The sequence below is a fragment of the Pipistrellus kuhlii genome, unplaced genomic scaffold (genome assembly GCF_014108245.1).
Source record: "Pipistrellus kuhlii isolate mPipKuh1 unplaced genomic scaffold, mPipKuh1.p scaffold_m20_p_1, whole genome shotgun sequence".
NCBI classification, from domain to species: domain Eukaryota; kingdom Metazoa; phylum Chordata; class Mammalia; order Chiroptera; family Vespertilionidae; genus Pipistrellus; species Pipistrellus kuhlii.
Window position 1 is genome coordinate 115503463 of NW_023425404.1, and position 18788 is coordinate 115522250.

An 18788-nucleotide genomic window follows, 5' to 3' on the forward strand; every position below is an offset into this window, starting at 1 on the left:
TAAATTTGATACGAGGATTGCAAAATCCACAATGTGTTTGTTTTCCTACAAAGGACAAGGAAATGCTGTTTCAGAAGAAACAAACCTTTCCAACCTGCTTGGTGGCAACCTAACCATTCCCACAGGATAACCCTGAACCTTCCTCTCTCCCACGTGGTGGCACATCTGTGCTGGTGCAGGAGCAGTAAAGGGGCAGCAGACCGTACTGACCAGCCCCTGTTGGGGACGGGGATGGGGTTGGGGGAGGGGTGATAAGCAATATTCTGACTGTCCTGTCTAAATCCTCTGAATTTCTGAATTGAAGGAAGAAGGGATTGGGACCCAAGTTTCAGAGATGCACTGTGGAACTGTATTGCTTATTCAATGGCATAATGGATGTAGAAAATACTGAGACAGATTCATAAGGTTACTAAAAACATATTTTTTTCTTCTTTAATGATGAAAAGCCAAGAGGAAGTATTTTTTCTCCTTTCCTTTCCCTCCCTTCCTCTTCTGTGAACCTAGAAAAAGCTCAGATTTCAGCAAAGAAAATGAGAACACTTGCCTCTCTGCAGAGACACATTGTCTTTCAGGTGTATAGTGAGGGCTCCCAGAGCTGGTGGCTGGGGATGCTATTTGGGACGCTTCTCCTGACATTGTGTGACTGCAGACAAAAGGAAGCAGCTGGGGCCCTGAGATTTCTCTGGCATAGGGCATTTTTATAGATTCTGAGCATGTTTTATGGATACCTATGCCACCCTAACTTGCCAATCGTAGTGGTGCAAAAATTACAAACAAATTGATGAACTATGAGCCTTTCTGATGCTAATTACTAACTTACTTAAGGAAAGATTTCCTCCTTGATCAGTAAATTTGGTTTCTTAGGATTTTGTGAATTTTTGTGAAAATTTTGTGAATTTCTAACATAGTTTTACACTTGTCAAATTCAAAACATGTTGAAAATTTCTTATAAATCTACAATTTTAGAGAATAACTTCACTCGAATAGACAAGAAGAAGCAACTGATTAATTTTCTACAACTTCATCCTTTAGATTGGGAATCTTAAATCTTAAAAAAATTTACATAGTATCATAGCCATCAAAACCTGATATTGATATTAAATCTATAACAAAACAGGCAGTTTATCATAATAAAACATTTCCTCCTTAACTTTATACCTAAAATCCTATAGTATTTGAAGAATATTATACTGCAAAAGACCCTACCTGAATACTTTTCTATATTTGAAAAATGTGAATTACACACTTGAAAATCTCTGTAAAATAGACTTTTGTGCACAAAACAAAACTTTCTGTCACAATTTATAACTTTTCCACTGAACATTTGTTTCAAATGTCCATCTGCTCTGTTCCTTCCTAAAGGTCTCCCTGGCCTGACAGGGTCCAGCAGCTTCTCCCCCAAAGTTGTGAAAACACAGGAAAACATCACACCCCCTTTTCTTACGTTTCTGGTAAACTAATATATGAGAATTATATAAATTTAAACTCTTCCCACAAAAACTCTTCTTTGGGCTGATACATGTGTTTCAAGCTTAATTAAATTTTTCTAGGAAGTTTACAATAGGGGAATTTGCAGGTTTGGTATTCAAGTTATTATGAGGTTATGTAAGTTGTATTCTAAATGTTGACTATTATAAACACAACTGAGTATTTTTTTACTAATTACTGGTATCTAATATTAGCAGTAAATGTATATCTCTAAGTAGTGCCAGCTGTTTTCTTTCAAGAGTCTCTTTTAAAAACTGTAGGGAAATATACCTCAAATCATCAAATGCCCTATAGTAATGATTTAAAACCAAGCTTGCTTTGAGCTGTAATAGTAAAATCACTTATGTAAAAGTGCAAAGAAATGACACCAGTAGACCCGGACTTGTGATTTATACATAGACTGCTGCTTTAGATTAAGCGACTTTCTTTCATGCTGTGTGTTAGCCGGGCAAGAAAATAACACTGGCATCTTTTTAAAGATAGCAATCTATACAAACGTTTATGTTACTAGTCTTTAGAAGAAAACCAGCTCTCTGCTTTTCCAGTTGCTCTTCTAAAATTCTTCCTTGAACCTTCGACTGCCTCAATGACATCATCTAGTTTGATATAAAAGGCCTTCAAACCTGGAATTTTCAGATACCAGTAAGCAAAGTTTCATTCACATTAGTTCACAAATGCTCTTTAAAAAGGCAGAACATATTTCAAACAAACAAACAAAAATCAAGAGGGTGTCTTTCGGTCACAGAAATTTCATTCAACTTTCCACATTACGTGATCTAATGGTTTACAGAAGATAAAATATTAAAAGGTCTTTTTTTTGGGGGGGGGGGCGTTATATTTGCTTCTTTGCTTGCTTATACCTAATCTCCCAGAGCACTAAGAACATGCAGTCTGTGAAAGAGAAAAGGAATTTTTCAGCACAAATAAATACTCCATCTCCTCTTCTGAAATGGAGGTGAAAGGCAATTTCCTTTATTAATGAAGGACTGCTATTCATTTCTATTGACTGAGTAATGCACTGCTCTATTTCTAAAAGCATTTTCTTTTTTCTTTTTTTAAGAAATAGCATTAGAAACCTTCAGGTGGCCAGATTGGGGATCTAGTAAGGTTTCTTACTGACCACTGATTCTGAGAAGCCGACTTGGACAAGCATATAACTTTGTACAGATGTCATACACACTGACCGCTAAGCACTCAATCACAACTTTGCTTCTTTTTCTCTGTCACCGCGCTGACTTGGAATACAGTCTGCAGATGTGGGCTCCTCCGTTGCCTCTCCTGCACATGACAGGCCCTGCTGAAGCAGTCTTCACACGGAATCGCCTTACTACCAGCCTTTTTCAGGTGCTGTCTGCTTCCAGGTCCTCATAAATCTCACGCTGGTAGAACCCCGTCTTGATGATTAGCATCAATACATCCGGTCCTCGGTAACAAAGGTATTTCCAGATCCCAGCAGATGGCCCAGAGTTACAGAGCTGCAGTGGTCTGGTTTCAATAAATCTTGTTAACAAAAAAAATTCTACATAACAGATGTTTTTTACTAGTCCCCGTTAATGTATGGGTGGTTTTTTATATCAAAGGCAGTGTGATTTGGGCATTTATTTGTGCTGCTCAATATAAAGTATTTTTTAATCAATTCACCAATTTGGCAAAATGTTTAAATTAATGTTTTCCCTTCTTTTTTGGTGGTACACACTTTCAGAAGGGCTGACAGAAAGTAAAGGGAGGCGGTTCTCAAAGTCAGAATACAGAGATTGGCCACTAGGCTTTTCAGTTAAGGTCCCATAAGGGATAAAAACAAAAGCTTAAGTTCTTGTAACACCTCACTTAATACAGTGTAGTCTTCTACTAAATTTAGTTCTACTAAATTTAATTTAGTCTTCTACTAAATTAAATTAGAAAGTAGGCATACAATTTGAATGTCCTGTTCAGTTTATTAAATGAGGTGTTCCCTGCGCTAACTTTTTAAAGAGAATATTTTTCTACAATAGCCCAAAGTTAAAAAAATTTTAATAGGAAATGGCAGTGCTTAGCACTCATACTACTTCAGATGTTGTGCTGAATAAAGTATGTGTAAGTCATAAAAAATGTAGTTGACTAATGTTCAGCAGTGATAATCAAATGAGAACATTTTGTTTTTAAACTGTGTCGACCCTTCTCAACCTAATACTTGCCTATAAAACTGCCGTGGTTAATAGTTTTTAGGCGTCAAACTGTTTTGAAACAGACATGCCAACTCTACTAATTTCCTGATGGCTAATGGACATTCCCCCTTTTTTTTTTTTTTTTACTGGATATACACCAGGAAATGAAATACAATGACTACATGCTATGCTAAGGAAAATACTACAAGAGAGAAAATATTGTTTTTAGATAAGACTATTTCCTAAACTTTTAATGATATCCTATAAATTTGTCCACCATGCGTTAGAATGTATAACATATATTTCTTCCTATTGTGGGCAATTCTTCTTATCTATCTATACCTGAGTCATTTTCTTTCAGCAGTGTGAAACCCAAGAATTCATTGTGAAGTTCAGTAGGATAAGGAAGTGAGCATTTCCCTTAGCTGGACAGAAAAGGGGGTGCTATGTAAAAATGCGGCTTCGGGGGTCTGCTGAGCTGAGTCCAAAAGGAGAAACAGAAGAGCCTGTGGTTTCATGAGGAAGAGGAGTTCTGCTTCTGGGCTGTCCTTCTGCAGTTGTTTTCTGTGAAGGCTATTCAGCACTTCTGACTTCTCCCTTTTGTAGAATAACCCTCTTCCTCTGCTGCTTCAAGGCAACTGGTCCCGTGATTTGTAGATTTTTAGTACTCATTCTCCATAAATGCACTTTGTATACATTCACATATACAATAAATTGTAAGGTGCAAACAGAATAAAGAGTCCTGAGCGAAGGTAGCTTTTTAGGAAGTTATCGATCAGGACCTTCAGGCTACAAAAGAGTTACTTTGCCTTTTTTTGAGCAACCATTAGTTCAAAGGGTTATTTGATCATTTGGGCTCTAAAATACCTTAGAATTATACTCTGGCCCATCCTATATAATAAAAGCCCAATATGCTAAGTGTCTGGTCGTCTGGTCATCCAGTCAACCAATCAAAGTGTAATATGCTAATGATATGCTAAGGACACTCAACGGCTTGCTATGACATGCACTGACCACCAGGAGGCAGACAGTCGACCAGTAAGTTAGCTTGCTGCTGGAGTCTAGCCAATTGGGACTGAGCAAGATGGGTCAGACACACCTTGAGCCCTCCCATGGTCCCTTCCTGGCTGGCCACCTCCTGCATCCCTCCCCATCCCCAATTGTGCACCAGTGGGGTCTCTCAGCCTGCCTTGTGCCCTTTCGCAATCTGGAACCCCTCCAAGGATGTCAGAGAACTAGTTTTGGCTTGATATGCAGGCCAGGCCGAGGGACCCCACTCTAGTATATTATAAAAAAGCCCTGTCCAGTGCTCTGTGTGTTCTACACTGACATCTCATTTTATTAATGTTATTGAGGAAAACATAACATATTTACAGGATATATATACAAGTCAAAAACATTCAGTTAAACACCACTAAGGCTGTATAGTCCTGTGTGAATTATTAATACAGTAAAAATTAAATCTAGATTAAGAGATCACGACATCTAAAACACCTAATGTATGTGCAACCACCAAACCCAATAGGATCACCTTCAATGTTCCAGGGAGCTTTCTGGATGTGCATGGGAAGAGGCACCAACAAGGAATTGAGAAGGACTTCTCTTATCCCCAGACTCCAGGCTCCTCGAGCCTACTCACCGTGGGCCTGCCACACAGTGGGTGTCTGTGCGGGGGCAGCCCCGCACAACAGATCACCTCCACCTCGGGAGGGGATGGGCACTGTGTGGGAGGGAAACCAACCTCTGGATGAGGTGCCTGACCTCTCTCTCCCATGACAGCTACTTCTCTCCAGGGACAGCTGCTGATCCAAACAAACTGTGAGGCCAAACCAGATCCTCTTGTTTCTATAAAGCCCACAAGCCTGCATTCCACAGGCTCATTAGGGGGCCATGAACCACTGCCAGGCCAGGCCTGCACTTCCTGCTCCCGGTGGCCCCTGTGGTCCATGTTCCCATGCTCTGCGGGCCCAGATAATGCTGCCCCCAGTTCACATTCCATCCTGCCAGGGTGCTCTCAACAATAAATAATATTTACAGCAGAGGTCAGAGCTGGCAAACAGAAAGGGGGAGCGAGAGACCTCCACAGACAATAGAAACCGCTGGGTCTGAGAACTGTGAAACCATGTCTCACGGGATTCCAGAAATCTTTGTAAGGAGGTAACAACTTGCACTTTTCAAAACCTTCAAACTCCAATACCAAATAAAGGGAGTAAAAGAGTAACAAAGGAAAATCACAACACAGTGTAGTTTTTGTATCATAAAAATGTTTCATTCAACAAATTCAGTGAATGGTGACTGGCCACCTACGATGTTCAAAGTCTCCTAATTAAGCTGTAAAAAAGGCTCAGTTAAAAAACCCAAAAGCGGGACCAGTTTGGCTCAATGGATAGAGCGTTGGCTTGGGGACTGAAGGGTCCCGGGTTCGATTCCGGTCAAAGGCATGTACCTTGGTTGCGGGCAGATCCCCAGTAGGGGGTGTGCAAGAGGCAGCTGATCGATGACTCTCTCTCATCAATGTTTCTAACTCTCTATCTCTCTCCCTTCCTCTCTGTACAAAATCAATAAAATATATTACAAAAAACAAACAAAACAAAAAAACCTAAAGCACAGACATGGACTACCTCTGCCTCATGGCAAGACCTTGGGAAACCAAAATAAAAGGGGATGGAGGTCTCCTTATGCAAATATTCAAACTGAGCTGAAGGGACTGCCTTTTCGAGTCAGAGGTGAGCACACCACACCCTACTGTCCAGACCCAGTCCTCTGCTTTGTGAGCTAAGTGTGCTTATATGTTTAAATGGTTGGGGAGGGGAATCAAAAGAATAATACTTTGTAATACATGGAAATGTATAAGAAATTAAAATTTTCAGGTCTATAACAAAAGTTTTATTGGAACACTGATGTCTATGCTATTGCACTTTTGCACTTAGAGAGGGGGATGTTGAATAATTGTATTAGGACTGTATGGCCTGCAAACCACAGATATTAACTGTCTAGCCCTTTGAGAAAATGTTTGCCAATCTTTGTTTTAGGTTATCAAATACTTTTTTTGCTTTTGCTGAGATATTTGCAAGAGAACATATACCTCATGTTGTGTTGGAAAACTGTAGAAATGCACAGGAGAGGAAAGAGAAAGCAGCTAAGACCAGAAGAATCAGTCAGCATGAACTTGACAAAGATGGACCTGTACAGGCAGGTCACCAACTGAGGAAGCTAGTGCTGCATTTACAGATCAAATGGCCAAAGCATGAGAAAAGTCAGAATCCTATGCCTCAATGCTCTGTTCTCTTGTACATATGGTTTGGTCTTTCTGCCTCTAGACCTAGACCTTGATTCCAAAGAGTTGGCTATCCTGGGCTCCCCGTGGGAGTTGGATACAACAGAATCCCAGGAATAAGGTCTGTCTCTGAGCAGACAGTCCCATCGGTGGATGGCAACAACCACCTGCTCCATGAAGGCTCCAGGAATGACCCTGACAGACTGGGAGGCACTACAGCCACACTGGTGAGTGGGTGGTGCCTATGGAACAATGGTGGGACTGAAGTGTGTGCTTCTCCAGGAGTATGAAGGCAGCATGCTGGCTCTGCAGTGGGAGGCTGTCTCTGTCGTTGTCTCTAATGTGATACATGAAGGAAGAAAAGTAAAAGGGGGGGTGGGGTGTTATGTTGTAACACTTTCAGGAACACAACCCCCCTGTGGTGTAGCATCTGTCTCGTGAGGGTCAGGAACTATATAAAACTGAGAGAAAAATAAAGAAGTCAACTTCTGTATTAGAACTGCCAGGGTTATCTGCGGCCTTATTCACAACATAGTGGGAATTTGGGGCATCACAGAGACACTCAGGCAACTGACATACCTCCATTCCATGGCCATGCATGACAGGGTTCTCATCTCAACCTTTTAGTAGCCTCTCAGCTTTTTATTTAGTACAGAATATCCTCCCTATCATTGTATTTTATATGTCTGATGTATGTGTTTCAAAAGACAAGTTGACAGCCCCATCCAAGTTGAGCATAGAAGCTTTTGCAATTGTCCAAGTCTTGTCTCATAAGGCTGTCTCCATCACAGAAGTTCTCCTGGCATAGACACAGCTGATCCTCACAGCCAATTGGCCTGGAGGTCAATTCCTCCCGGTGATACCAACAATAATCAAGACTTAACTGCAACAAGGCTGTACGCACAGTCCACAAAGGGGTACACCAAGAGTGTCCATCTCAGGGGAGGCTGAGCCACTGGGCCATATAGGACACCTAGCACACAAAACTACCCTACCAACTCAAGGAAGCAGCCAAAATGCGGAGACAAAAAAACAGAAAGAAATGGAGGAAAACAAATGACTGGATTTAAAGTTCAAAACCACGGTTATAAGGTTTTTCAAGAATTTCCTAGAAAAGACCAATAAATTTAGCAAGACCTTTGAGGATATGAAAAAGGACCAACTAGAAATAAAAAAATACACTGGCTGAAATAAAAAAATATTATACAGAGACCCAACAGCAGACTAGAGGAACGCAAAAATCAAGTCAAAGATTTGAAATACAAAGAAGCAAAAAACACTCAATCAGGAAAGCAAAAAGAAAAAAGAATCCCAAAATTTGAAGATAGAGAAAGAAGCCCCGGGGGCAACTTCAAGTGAACCGACATCAGAAAAAGAGAGAGAGCAAGATACTGAAAACCTATTTGAAGAAATAATGACTAAAAACTTTCCCAACCTGGTGAAGGAAATAGACTTACAAGTCCTGGAAGCACACAGAACCCCAAACAAAAGGAATCCAAAGACAACCACATCCAGACACATCATAATTAAAATGCCAAGAGCAAAAGACAAAGAGAGAATATTAAAAGCAGCAAGAGAAAAACAGTTAATTACTTACAAGGGATCACCAATAAGATTGTCAGCTGATTTCTCAACAGAAACTATGCAGGCCAGAAAGAATGGCAAGAAATATTCAAAGTGATGAATAGCAAGAACCTACAACGAAGATTACTCTACCTGGCAAAGCTATCAATTAGAACTGAAGATCAGATAAAGAGCTTCACAGAAAAGAAAAAGCTCAAGGAGTTCATCAACACCAAACCAGTATTATATGAAATGGCAAAAGGAATTCTTAAAGAAGATGATGAAGAAGAAAAAGGTAAAGATAAAAATTATGAACAACAAATACATATCTATCAACAAGTGAATCTAAAAATCAAGTGAATTAAAAATCTGATAAACAGAATAACCTGGTATACATAATAGAATCAGGGGCATAGAAAGGAGTGGATTGACAATTCCCATGGGGAAAGGGGTGTGGTGGTTGCAGGAAAAGAATGGACAAAAATTATACACCTATGGATGAGAACAGTGGTGGTGGTGGTGGGGGGGGGAGGTAAGGACAGAGGGTGGGATGGGAACCGGGTGGAGGGGAGCTATGGGGGAAAAAAAGAGGAACAATTGTAATAATCTGAACAATAAAGATTTATTAAAATTAAAAAAAGACAAGTTGAGAGCTGGATCTCATCATAATTTTTTATTATTACAGTATTCTGCCTTTTGTGTTCTCCTACAAAAAGCAGAATACTTTCTTTAAAATTTTTTTTTTAATCCTCACCTGAGTATATTTTTCCATTGATTTTTTAGAGAGGGGGAAAGTCAGAAAGAAATATCAATGTGAGAGAAACACATCGATTAATTGACTCCTGCATGAGCCCTGACCAGGGCATGGGCTGGGGAGGAGCCTGCAATTGAAATACGTAGCCTTGACCAGAATCAAACCTGGGACCCTTCAGTCCACAGGCCAACCCTCTATTCACGGAGCCAAACCGGCTAGAGCAGAATACATTTGTTTAATAGAGAAGCAACGGAATACATTTTTAAGCAAAAAAAAAACTTTTGTAAACTTACCTAGAAAAATCTCCCTTCGCCTCCTGTGGAAGAAAAAAATTCAACATCTGTGAAACATCCCAATTCTGTGTTAAACACTATAAAATGCATCCTATGGTCACGGCCACTCCTATGCTGCCATGGTCCCATCTGCTACAGAAACATAATTAAGAAGGGGTACATGCATTTGCCACTGAAATATAAGGACCTAAACTAAACTTCAGAAAGTTATATACAAAGATCATGATTAATAATGACAAACTGCAAGTTTCCACCTCTGGGCCCTGCTCTTGTTTTTTCTACTTTAAAGAGTTTCAATCAGTGGGTATCTGGGCAGCACTGTCTGTGTCTCGTGGTTCTGCCTTGGAGTGTGGCTATGGTCTAAAGACGTGGAGGCTGGGAGGGACCGTGGGACCTTTATGAATCTAGAATGCCTTGAACAAAGTAGTTTTTCAATAAATCTTTGTTGAAGGGATAAGCTGATGACATAATTCCTATTCATCCTGCAGTGTTGCTAATATCACCAATGTTGCTCATATTTGGTGTAGCTCTTTTTTTGCATAAAGGAAAGGTCTTTTCCTTGTCTTTCTAGAGAGCTCGAGAAATGACTGTCCTGGCAAGTAATTTTTGCTGTTTACTTGGCTTTCTCCAGAGTAGGGGAGAAGGAGAAAGCTGAAGGAAATGGAGACACAGAATGATCTGCTTCCCCCAGGCTCAGGTTATACACGTGATTTTCTTTTGTACAGATGCTGTCTTAACATTTTGAAATACCAGAGCTCGTATTTACTTATTTAATTATTAGTGTCCCGAATAATTCTTTTTCCTCTGTGGCTAAGCTACTGGGGGCCCCGAGCTGTGGGATGGCAGCTGGCTGGGCACTAGCCTCTCCTGGGTGTGGTCAGGCAGGGAGAGCTACCTACCTGTAAAATGTAGGAGGCTAATTCAAACACCACCTCGCTGTCCACATCAATCAGCTCCTGCAAAGAAACAAATGACAAGGAAGGTGTGTTACTCAGACAGTAACTTCTCCCTAAAGAAGTTGCCATCTCCCTAAAGGGAGCTTGTCCTGAGGGGCTCCCCAGAATCTCAAACACGCATGAGCATCTTTGGGTCCTAAGACAACGCCTCTGAATTACTTTGCCCCAAGAGCTCCCGACATCCTTTGTAAGGCTCTTGGCCAGAATGGACCCAGTGGTGCTGGGCCTGCACAGCCATCTCTAAGGTGTCATCTTTAAACCTTCAGGAGAAATTAAGGAGAGGGTCAGTCCCCAGCTTGTTACAAATCTGTTCATCCGATTAGTCAATGGAGTAAGGCTGCTTGATACTGAACTGCGTTTTCTTTATAAACTCTACTTCAGAACCAGCAGTAAGACTTTATTGAAGGAAACTTTATAATGGGATTGTGACTCTTTAAATTAAAATAAAAATTAAGACTCCAGTTCCTCGGTCACCACACTTATCTCCTGCACTCAGGAGTGTGAGGCCGTTGTGGGCTGCACTGCAGCCAGTTCTATGGGTCAGCTCTTTCCAAAGGTCCAGTGTAAAATGCTCTGGCCTACTCGTCCTTCCCCCAAATGTTTAATCATGATCTACGGACATGGTCTTAAAAGGACATAAAACTTTTTGGGGAAAAACTTGATATATATTTTTTCTTCTATGTAATATATATTTTTCAATATGTATATAGTTCATATCTCCTTTCTGAACAGCTTTACCGAGGTATAATTGATACATACAACAAGCTGTATGTGTTGAATATCTATAACTAGATAAATTTTGACAAATGCATACACCTGTCAAAGTAATAAGCATATCTATCACATCCACATTCAGACAACAGAAGCACCACGTTGATTACTTTTGTCCAATCCTTGAGTCCCTTTGAATGTGTGTGTGTTTTTCTTTTTCTTTTCTTTTTTGTGTGTGAAGTATAAATATCTAACATGACACCTACCTTCTTAACAAATTAAAGCACACAACTCTGTATTATAATATATAGGGTGCACCCCCCCCCGCAAAAAAAATGTATACATATACTGTGAATAACTATAAAGGCAGTGTTTATTAAAATACATTTTATTTTCAAAATTGAGTTATGAGCTGTTAAAGTGTGTATACATTTTAGGGAGACAGCTTGTAGTTCAGATCTTAATGATGAAGGGAAAACTGGAGTCCATCAGCATGGAAGAATAATAGGAAAAGTAATCAACGTGGTGCTTCTGTTGTCAGATTACTGTTATCTTTCTAACATCTCTAGATCCTGCAGTGACTGGAGCACAGAAAGTTAAGAGTGAGGACAGACTCAGACACAGCTAGCTCAGCTCCTGATTACGCTGAGAACAGAAGTTCAAAACTGTAAGGGACTTGCCCAAAGTCAGGAGGCCTTAGTGGCAGTGATGGGGCTGGAGACAACCCCAAACTTCCTGTCCAGTGTGCCACCTTCCTGAGGGTGTGCATCCCCCAAACCAACTAGGACACTGTCTTAGCCAACATATTTTCAGAACCACATCTATCATTAGTGGTAGCTAAAATAAGAGTCATTTTCATTTGAATTATAAACTAAACTCTGATTCGTGGAGGTTTCTAATTATTTTGTGTGTGTGGTCCAGAATGGGCCCTTGTGCAAAACAATGCACTAAAGCAAACCTGTATTTTTTGCAGGAAGGACATATGGTTCTGCCTCTTTCAGGCTTAGGAATCTCAAAGATGAATAGCAATGTTTGCTACTGAATGCCTTAAAAGTGTGGGCTAAGGAAACTAACAAGACCAGATGGAAGAGAGGGAACAATAATTCTAAACGCATAGTCGGCTGAAGGAGCTTTAAGGCTGCTGTCACTGACACAGACTGTCAGTGCTGAGATGTGGAGGAATGCCTGGAATCGAATTTCTGGGATTACCAGGTACCATGAGAATGGAAATCATCTGACAGCATACAAATGATTTAACAGAAACACTGTCCAGGGTCTCCACAGTGGACGATTTCTACTCGATGTTCATTTCCATTCCCACCAACTAGCTTTCCAAAGTCACTCATGTGTACCTGTTCATGTATTGTGATGTGTACTTTTCTGTCAAATATTTACACCTACACTACAGCCAGGGGCCAATGGTGGGCTAATATTTAACACCCAAGAGTGAGGCTTAACTAACGTGTAACTCAAAACCAAGAACACAGCTTTAAGTTCATTATTTGACTCATTTACTAAATGAGAATGCTCCACTGTGGGGAGAAGCAGGGTGGGTAAGATAGGTCTTTTTTATTTGATTTGATTTTACTCAGTCTATTGTGCAGTTCCCAGAGAGACTGCTGGATACTAATCTGTTGGTGAACATTAACTGTAATGTACTATTATTCAGAGTAAAGCTACTGAAAATGCACAATTAAATATCTGACCTGATTTATCCAAGTCCTTTCTCATCATATTTGTCCTCAGGGTAAGTGCGAACTAGTAAATCTAAGTGGGTGAGTCTTCACCTTCTCTGACCTTAACCATCTTCCAAAGAAGACAGGAAACACAGGGAATAATCAGAACATGCCCAGGAAGAGGAAAAAGATTAACAAAGGGAGTGCCCAAACATCCCACACATTTGCAAAACCTGATGGAAAAGAGAGCTGCATTATGACTTATCATTTCTACTTATCATTTCTACTTAATTTTGATTGCTTTCAAGAATCAGCTAGTGTATGCTTGGAGAAGTCAGGATAGAGATCTACATGATGTGTGTAAGAAGTGGTCTGGGAACGGTGGGAGGACATGTTCCTAATTGTGAAGAAAACACTTCTCTATCTTGCAGTCTCTCATGTCTACTGTAATAAAACTTTTCCCTTTTTATACCCAGCCCCGCCACTTGATTTTATCTTTAAAATTCCACTGTGATAGCAGAGCTCTAGACCAAGCATGTCAAACTCAACCATTAATAAACCAGGCATGCGGCTTGCTGGCTACGAGTTTGACATTCTTGCTCTATATTTTCTGCCCATATATCACACATTTCCCATTGGATTTCAAAACCTGGAAGCTGACTTCCCCATGGAGAAGAGTGAATACAAGTTTCCAGGGATCCTTCTCTTAGATATAACTATATAACATGGAAGAGATGACTCGATCTTCTTCCCATCTGACTTCTCTGGGCAACCAGAGATGGCTTCTTCCATGTGTTTCTGCTTAAGCAGAGAAAAATAAAATGAATGGGAGCAGAAAGAGTGTGTGAAGAACCTCCATACTTTCCTGGATGCTGGTTTTTTTCTTGACTGGGAACAAAATGAGAAAGAAGGAGGGGGACCAGGAGAAGACACGTCAGGGGAGAGCTATAGGCATTTATCACCTGGCACCACCCAGCTCCGCAATGCTCTCCGAACCGCCTGAGGATGGGTGTCAGCAGGGCTTGCTGAGCTGTAATCTTGCCTGGGAATCTATGGTGTTCTGGTGGCCATGTGACATTTAATCCTGCTCCTTTCTGGTAAGAGAAGTAGTGTGGGTAGTGATGTCTGGTAGTTATTGAGGCCATTTGGTGTGCATTTGGGGGTGTCTGTTTCACGTACTACTGAATAATGTGTGCTCCTTTCTTTAATCTTTTGAAAGATGGCAGGGAAGGTCAAAGAGTGACTATCTGCAGGTGTGTGCATGTGTTCAGAATAGGCTGGGCATGGCTTCCCTTCCTCCCAGTCAGCATGGCTTTATCCCAGGTGATTAGGCAATTGGAAGAAAGAGGCCTGAGGTCATTTGTCAGCAGCATAATGCCTAACAATTCTTAGAAAGATTTCCACCTTGGGGTCTCCAAGTGTTCCAAACAAATAGCCCCCTGAGAACCCTAAGTGGCAGGTGTTATGGAGTGTCTCCAAAAGTCCTGAAAGCTGAGGATCTCATCATCCTCCCCTGGCACCAAGGAATGTGGTGACGGTCTTTCCACGCAACCAAGAATCTTAATGAGAAGCATCCCTCCATGGTCAGGAAGGATAGAAATTTCAACTTTCACGTAAGATTAATGAGATAATTATAACAAAATAAGACTGACAACCACAAGGTAAGTCGAGAAGCTTCCAGTGAGGACGACCTTTGCAAAGGCCATTCAGAATGACTTACAGGGCTGGCCCAATGGTTTTCTGAATGAATCCTACCAACTGTGACCACCTTTCTTCTCACCCATAAAACATCTGAAGATTATCGTTTCTTTCTGTCCTCCTTAAGATAATTTCTATGCTCTCCTGAACATTCCAGGTCATAGTTCTAACCCCCAAACAGATTTGGGACAGTGAATAAATCAATGGCCTTGAGTTTCACCTTCTTCCTCAGTCGAACGGGAATAATGATTTCTTTTTCAATTATTTTACTGAGTTTGATGAGGCATAAATGTATATGTGAGTTGGAAACTCTAAGACCCACTGCAAATATCATGTCTGTATTATTTATTTTCAGTCACTGGTGTTTATAGATAATCTGAACTCCACAGTTTTGCCTCTGCTCTCCAGAACTTTTGGTATATATAGAAATCTTCAGTGAGCTATGTATTTTTTAAAGAGGTGGGCAGTATTGTGCGTGTGTGTGTGTGTGTGTGTGTATGTATCATCCAAGTGGGTTCTGATGCCTACATTTTGCCTTTTTGTGGCTGTGTAACTGCCCCGCCTTCTTGCACAACTCATAATGACTACAAGAACTCGCCCGAGGCAAACAGGAGCTGTGATGCATGATAAGACTGATGTGATCTTGCACAATTCCTCTTTCTAAGCCCTTTGCCAGTTTTTCATCAGTCAAGTCACTTCATGTTTGTCTAATAATCCACTGGGGTACATGCCATTCATGCTGGGCCCCCAATCTCATTTTGTGGCTCAAGGATGGCTCCTGCTGTCCATTGCACACAGACCATTTCATGACCCTGAGGAACCTTTTAGAGGTCATGGGCAGCCAAAATAATGAGTCCACATGAGTTTGTTTCTACAGTTGAAAATGAAGGGCCTTCTCTTCCTCTCTCTGTGATATGAGCACACACTATTCCTGCAATAATCATATAAGAGATAAGGATTAGGATACTATAAGTCTGAGACTAATCTTTATGTTGGTTCCTTTGTCCTGTGGGACTTGATTCTGGGCTGCGTTTCTCCCACCTTCAGAGGATATGATGTCATCTGTTCATTAGCAAAGCCCTTTGAAGATCTTAGATAAAGACCACTTATTTCAATCTTGTCAAGAGTATTTAGAAGGTATTTAGACTAAGTGGCAAGCATTGCCCAAGGCTAAATATTTAAGCTGCAGTAATATGTGAAGCTCCCAGACCAATGTGAAAATCTTGGAAAAGAATGTTGGACAAGACACCTCCCACCCTCCCAGACACCTAACTTGGGAATTTTTAAGCCTTTTCTTTTCCGACATGATCTGCTTGCTCTCAGTGGGCACAGGTAGGCACTAAACTTGATAATTTCCCAGGAAATATGTGAATCCTTGCTCTCTGGGGTTATAAAGTAATCAATCAAAAACAATTTACTGAGCATTGACTATGTGACTAGTACAGTGACCAGTCATGGGAGGTGATCATAAAATTTCAGAAAAATGCTCCTGCCAACTTTTCCTCCAACCCAAACAGGCACATTTCCATTCTCTCCAGATGGTGACCATGGGTCCTTGGCAACATTGTTGGATAAGGGTTGAGGTAAAGCATAATTTAAATTTAACAAATCAGTCACAGAGTAAACAGTTGATCCCTGGAAGTCTGGGCAGGGTCAAACAGCTTGGAACATAAAATTCATAATTACACAGTAAGTTATTTCACCAGTCACTCACTTCACTTTAAGGAAATCACATAAGTATCAAATTACTCTTGCAAGGAATTGAATGGAAATAGAAGACCTTTTAGTGTGGGAGCCAATTTTCTTGTCTCTCTGTGAAAAGTGTTTGGGGCTGGATCTCAGATTTCCCTTATAACTTCAACTTCTATCAATATATTTATGTGAATCCTTTAAAAAAAATTAAACAGATACTGACATTTTATGTCCTAGCACTAATTATTTGCAAGGCTACTGCAAATTATTATGGTGATTAACTTTTGACATCAATTTCACTTTATCAGCGAAGAACTCAGAGCAGGCAGGATTTGATCCTGCAGCCTGAAGGTGGGGACAGAGCTGTAGTGAGAATCCATGTCCACCCAATCACGCCTGTGTAGTGTGACATGTCCACTGTCTCCAGGGAGCCTAATTGATGGGCTTCTCCTTTTGATATCCAAGAGGGAGAGAACCCGATGGAAGACTTGGCAGGAGAGCTCTGCTTTTTCGTGTCACTTCCCAGGGAGCACATAACATCCCCAGGCACAATTCCCAGGGGAGTTTACCATGGAACCAGACAGATTTCTAAATTAATCTTCCCATCCTATGATCATAAATTTCCTTCCCATCACCCACATGTCACCTTAGCTGAGTTAAAACATCAGAAGTGCTGTTGGAGCGAGTGGGCGTTGGTAGCCCCATTCTGTACACCCTCTTGCTTCACTCAGACAGACAATTACAGCCCTGCTTTCTCATTACCGGAGTCTATTTTTCTGCCACTTAGATGGGTTAGCACTGTACTTTCCTGCTCCTTTTGTAGGAAATAAGGGGGCTGGAAAGCAGGGAAAGTGAGAGAAAACCCACTTTGGGCATGAGTCTAATTCCTCCTGGTGAAGAAAGAGTGGAAGGTAGGAAGGTATTGTAGTTTGGGGAAAAAGACAAAACAAAAACCCATTTATCACTTATTTGCTGTTGAAGAAACCCAAGGTTAATATTCCCTGGAGATGAACAGGAAGCTGGAATGAGGTGTACTGAAAATCAAGGATTAAAAGGGCATCTATACCCTGAATAGAGGCCATTGCCTTCCCTGGCAAAAAGGAGGTGGGGGTCTCCTCTGGACAGAATGAAGAGCCACAAAGAAAGGACACCAATACCAGGGGTTCACACTGAAAGAACCAGCTTGCCAATGGATCCCTCAACAGGGACACCCACCAGGGGGGACCACACTCCTGGGCCCTGGGAGCATCAGTTAGCTTTTAAGTGGCTCTCTCATAAATGTCCACAAAGAGACCAGGGTCAACAGATTATCAAGAAAGTCAAAGTCTCCTAATGAGAGACACAAACCATGATAAACAAAGAGCAAAACAAACAAACAGAAAAACTAGACAGAACACCCATGATAATATTATCAGAACAATAAGAGGATATTAGATTCAAAGATAAGAATAGAACAATATACATCATTAAAAAAACAGATAAAATGAAAGAAGTCTTAGAAATTAAAAACATGATAGCAAAGTTTAAAGTCTAGAGAAGATTAAAGATAATATTTATGAAATCTCCTAGAAGATAGAATAAAAAGACAGAGATGAAAAATAGGAGAGATGAGGTATCAAAAAGGTGACTCTGAACCAACACTGTGATACCCTGAGAGAAATCCTTATCCTGTATGTATTTACATACAGTCAAACTACTGATTAGATATGAATGTAGAAGACTTTTTCAGATTTGCAAGCACCCGAACATTTTCCTTGCCATAGGCATTTTCTCTGGATTTCTGGAGGAGGTTGTCCAGTGAAATTATGGTATAAAAGAAAACACAGGAAGACTCAGGATTCAGTAAACAACCCACCCCACAGCTGAGATGGGATGGGGAACAGATGTCTTTCATGAGGTCTGTGAACGATGCCACATCCAGACTGGAGTAAGAGGATAGAGGGCTCCAAAAGGGAGGGCCCAAGAAAGAAAACAAACAAACAAACAAACAAACAAATAAACAAACAAAAAAGCAGAAACAACCAAAACCAAACCAAAGGGAGCTGGTGAATTACTTGATACATTTGGAAATTAATATTGGTATGCATTTAGGAATCTGTGGGAGCTTTTGGGGAAGCAATGATGGGAACATAGACACGAAACAAGTAACAGCAAGGCAATTATCACCTTTAGGTAAAACATCTGGTTATCTAAAAAAAGAATCACAAACATAGGATGCTGCTTGGATTAGTCATAATAATGTCATGCTGACAACTGTGCTTTCTCCCAGGACTGCGCTATCAGCACACGGGGAAAATGGGAAAGGCAGAGTGTAGATGGTTCTTCAGGAGACCTTAATCCTCACCTATCTTAACAGGAACTCAATAAATCTAAAATGGATAAATCAAGGAATAACACCCTGTATCAATTATTTAGAAATAGAGAGGCAAATACCAGAAGAAACAGCTAAAATGGTTGAAAGTGGTAGGACCAGGAGTGGAGCTCTTTCCCATAAAAAGCCTCTTAGAACCATTTGGTTTTTAAACTGTGTCATAGG

General features: G+C 40.7%; 1 protein-coding gene across 9 annotated transcripts in view; it reads right to left on the bottom strand.

Moving 5' to 3' along the window:
* The window catches only part of FRMD4A (FERM domain containing 4A), a 595439-nt gene that overhangs the window by 115163 nt on the left and 461488 nt on the right, over positions 1-18788 (bottom strand). For all 9 annotated transcript variants that reach the window (XM_036460347.1, XM_036460307.1, XM_036460315.1 and 6 more), the window contains 2 exons: positions 10419-10475; positions 9520-9542 (listed from right to left, as the gene is read on the bottom strand). In XM_036460347.1, coding sequence (XP_036316240.1) covers positions 9520-9542; positions 10419-10475 — 80 coding nt within the window. The remainder of the gene's footprint in view (positions 1-9519; positions 9543-10418; positions 10476-18788) is intronic.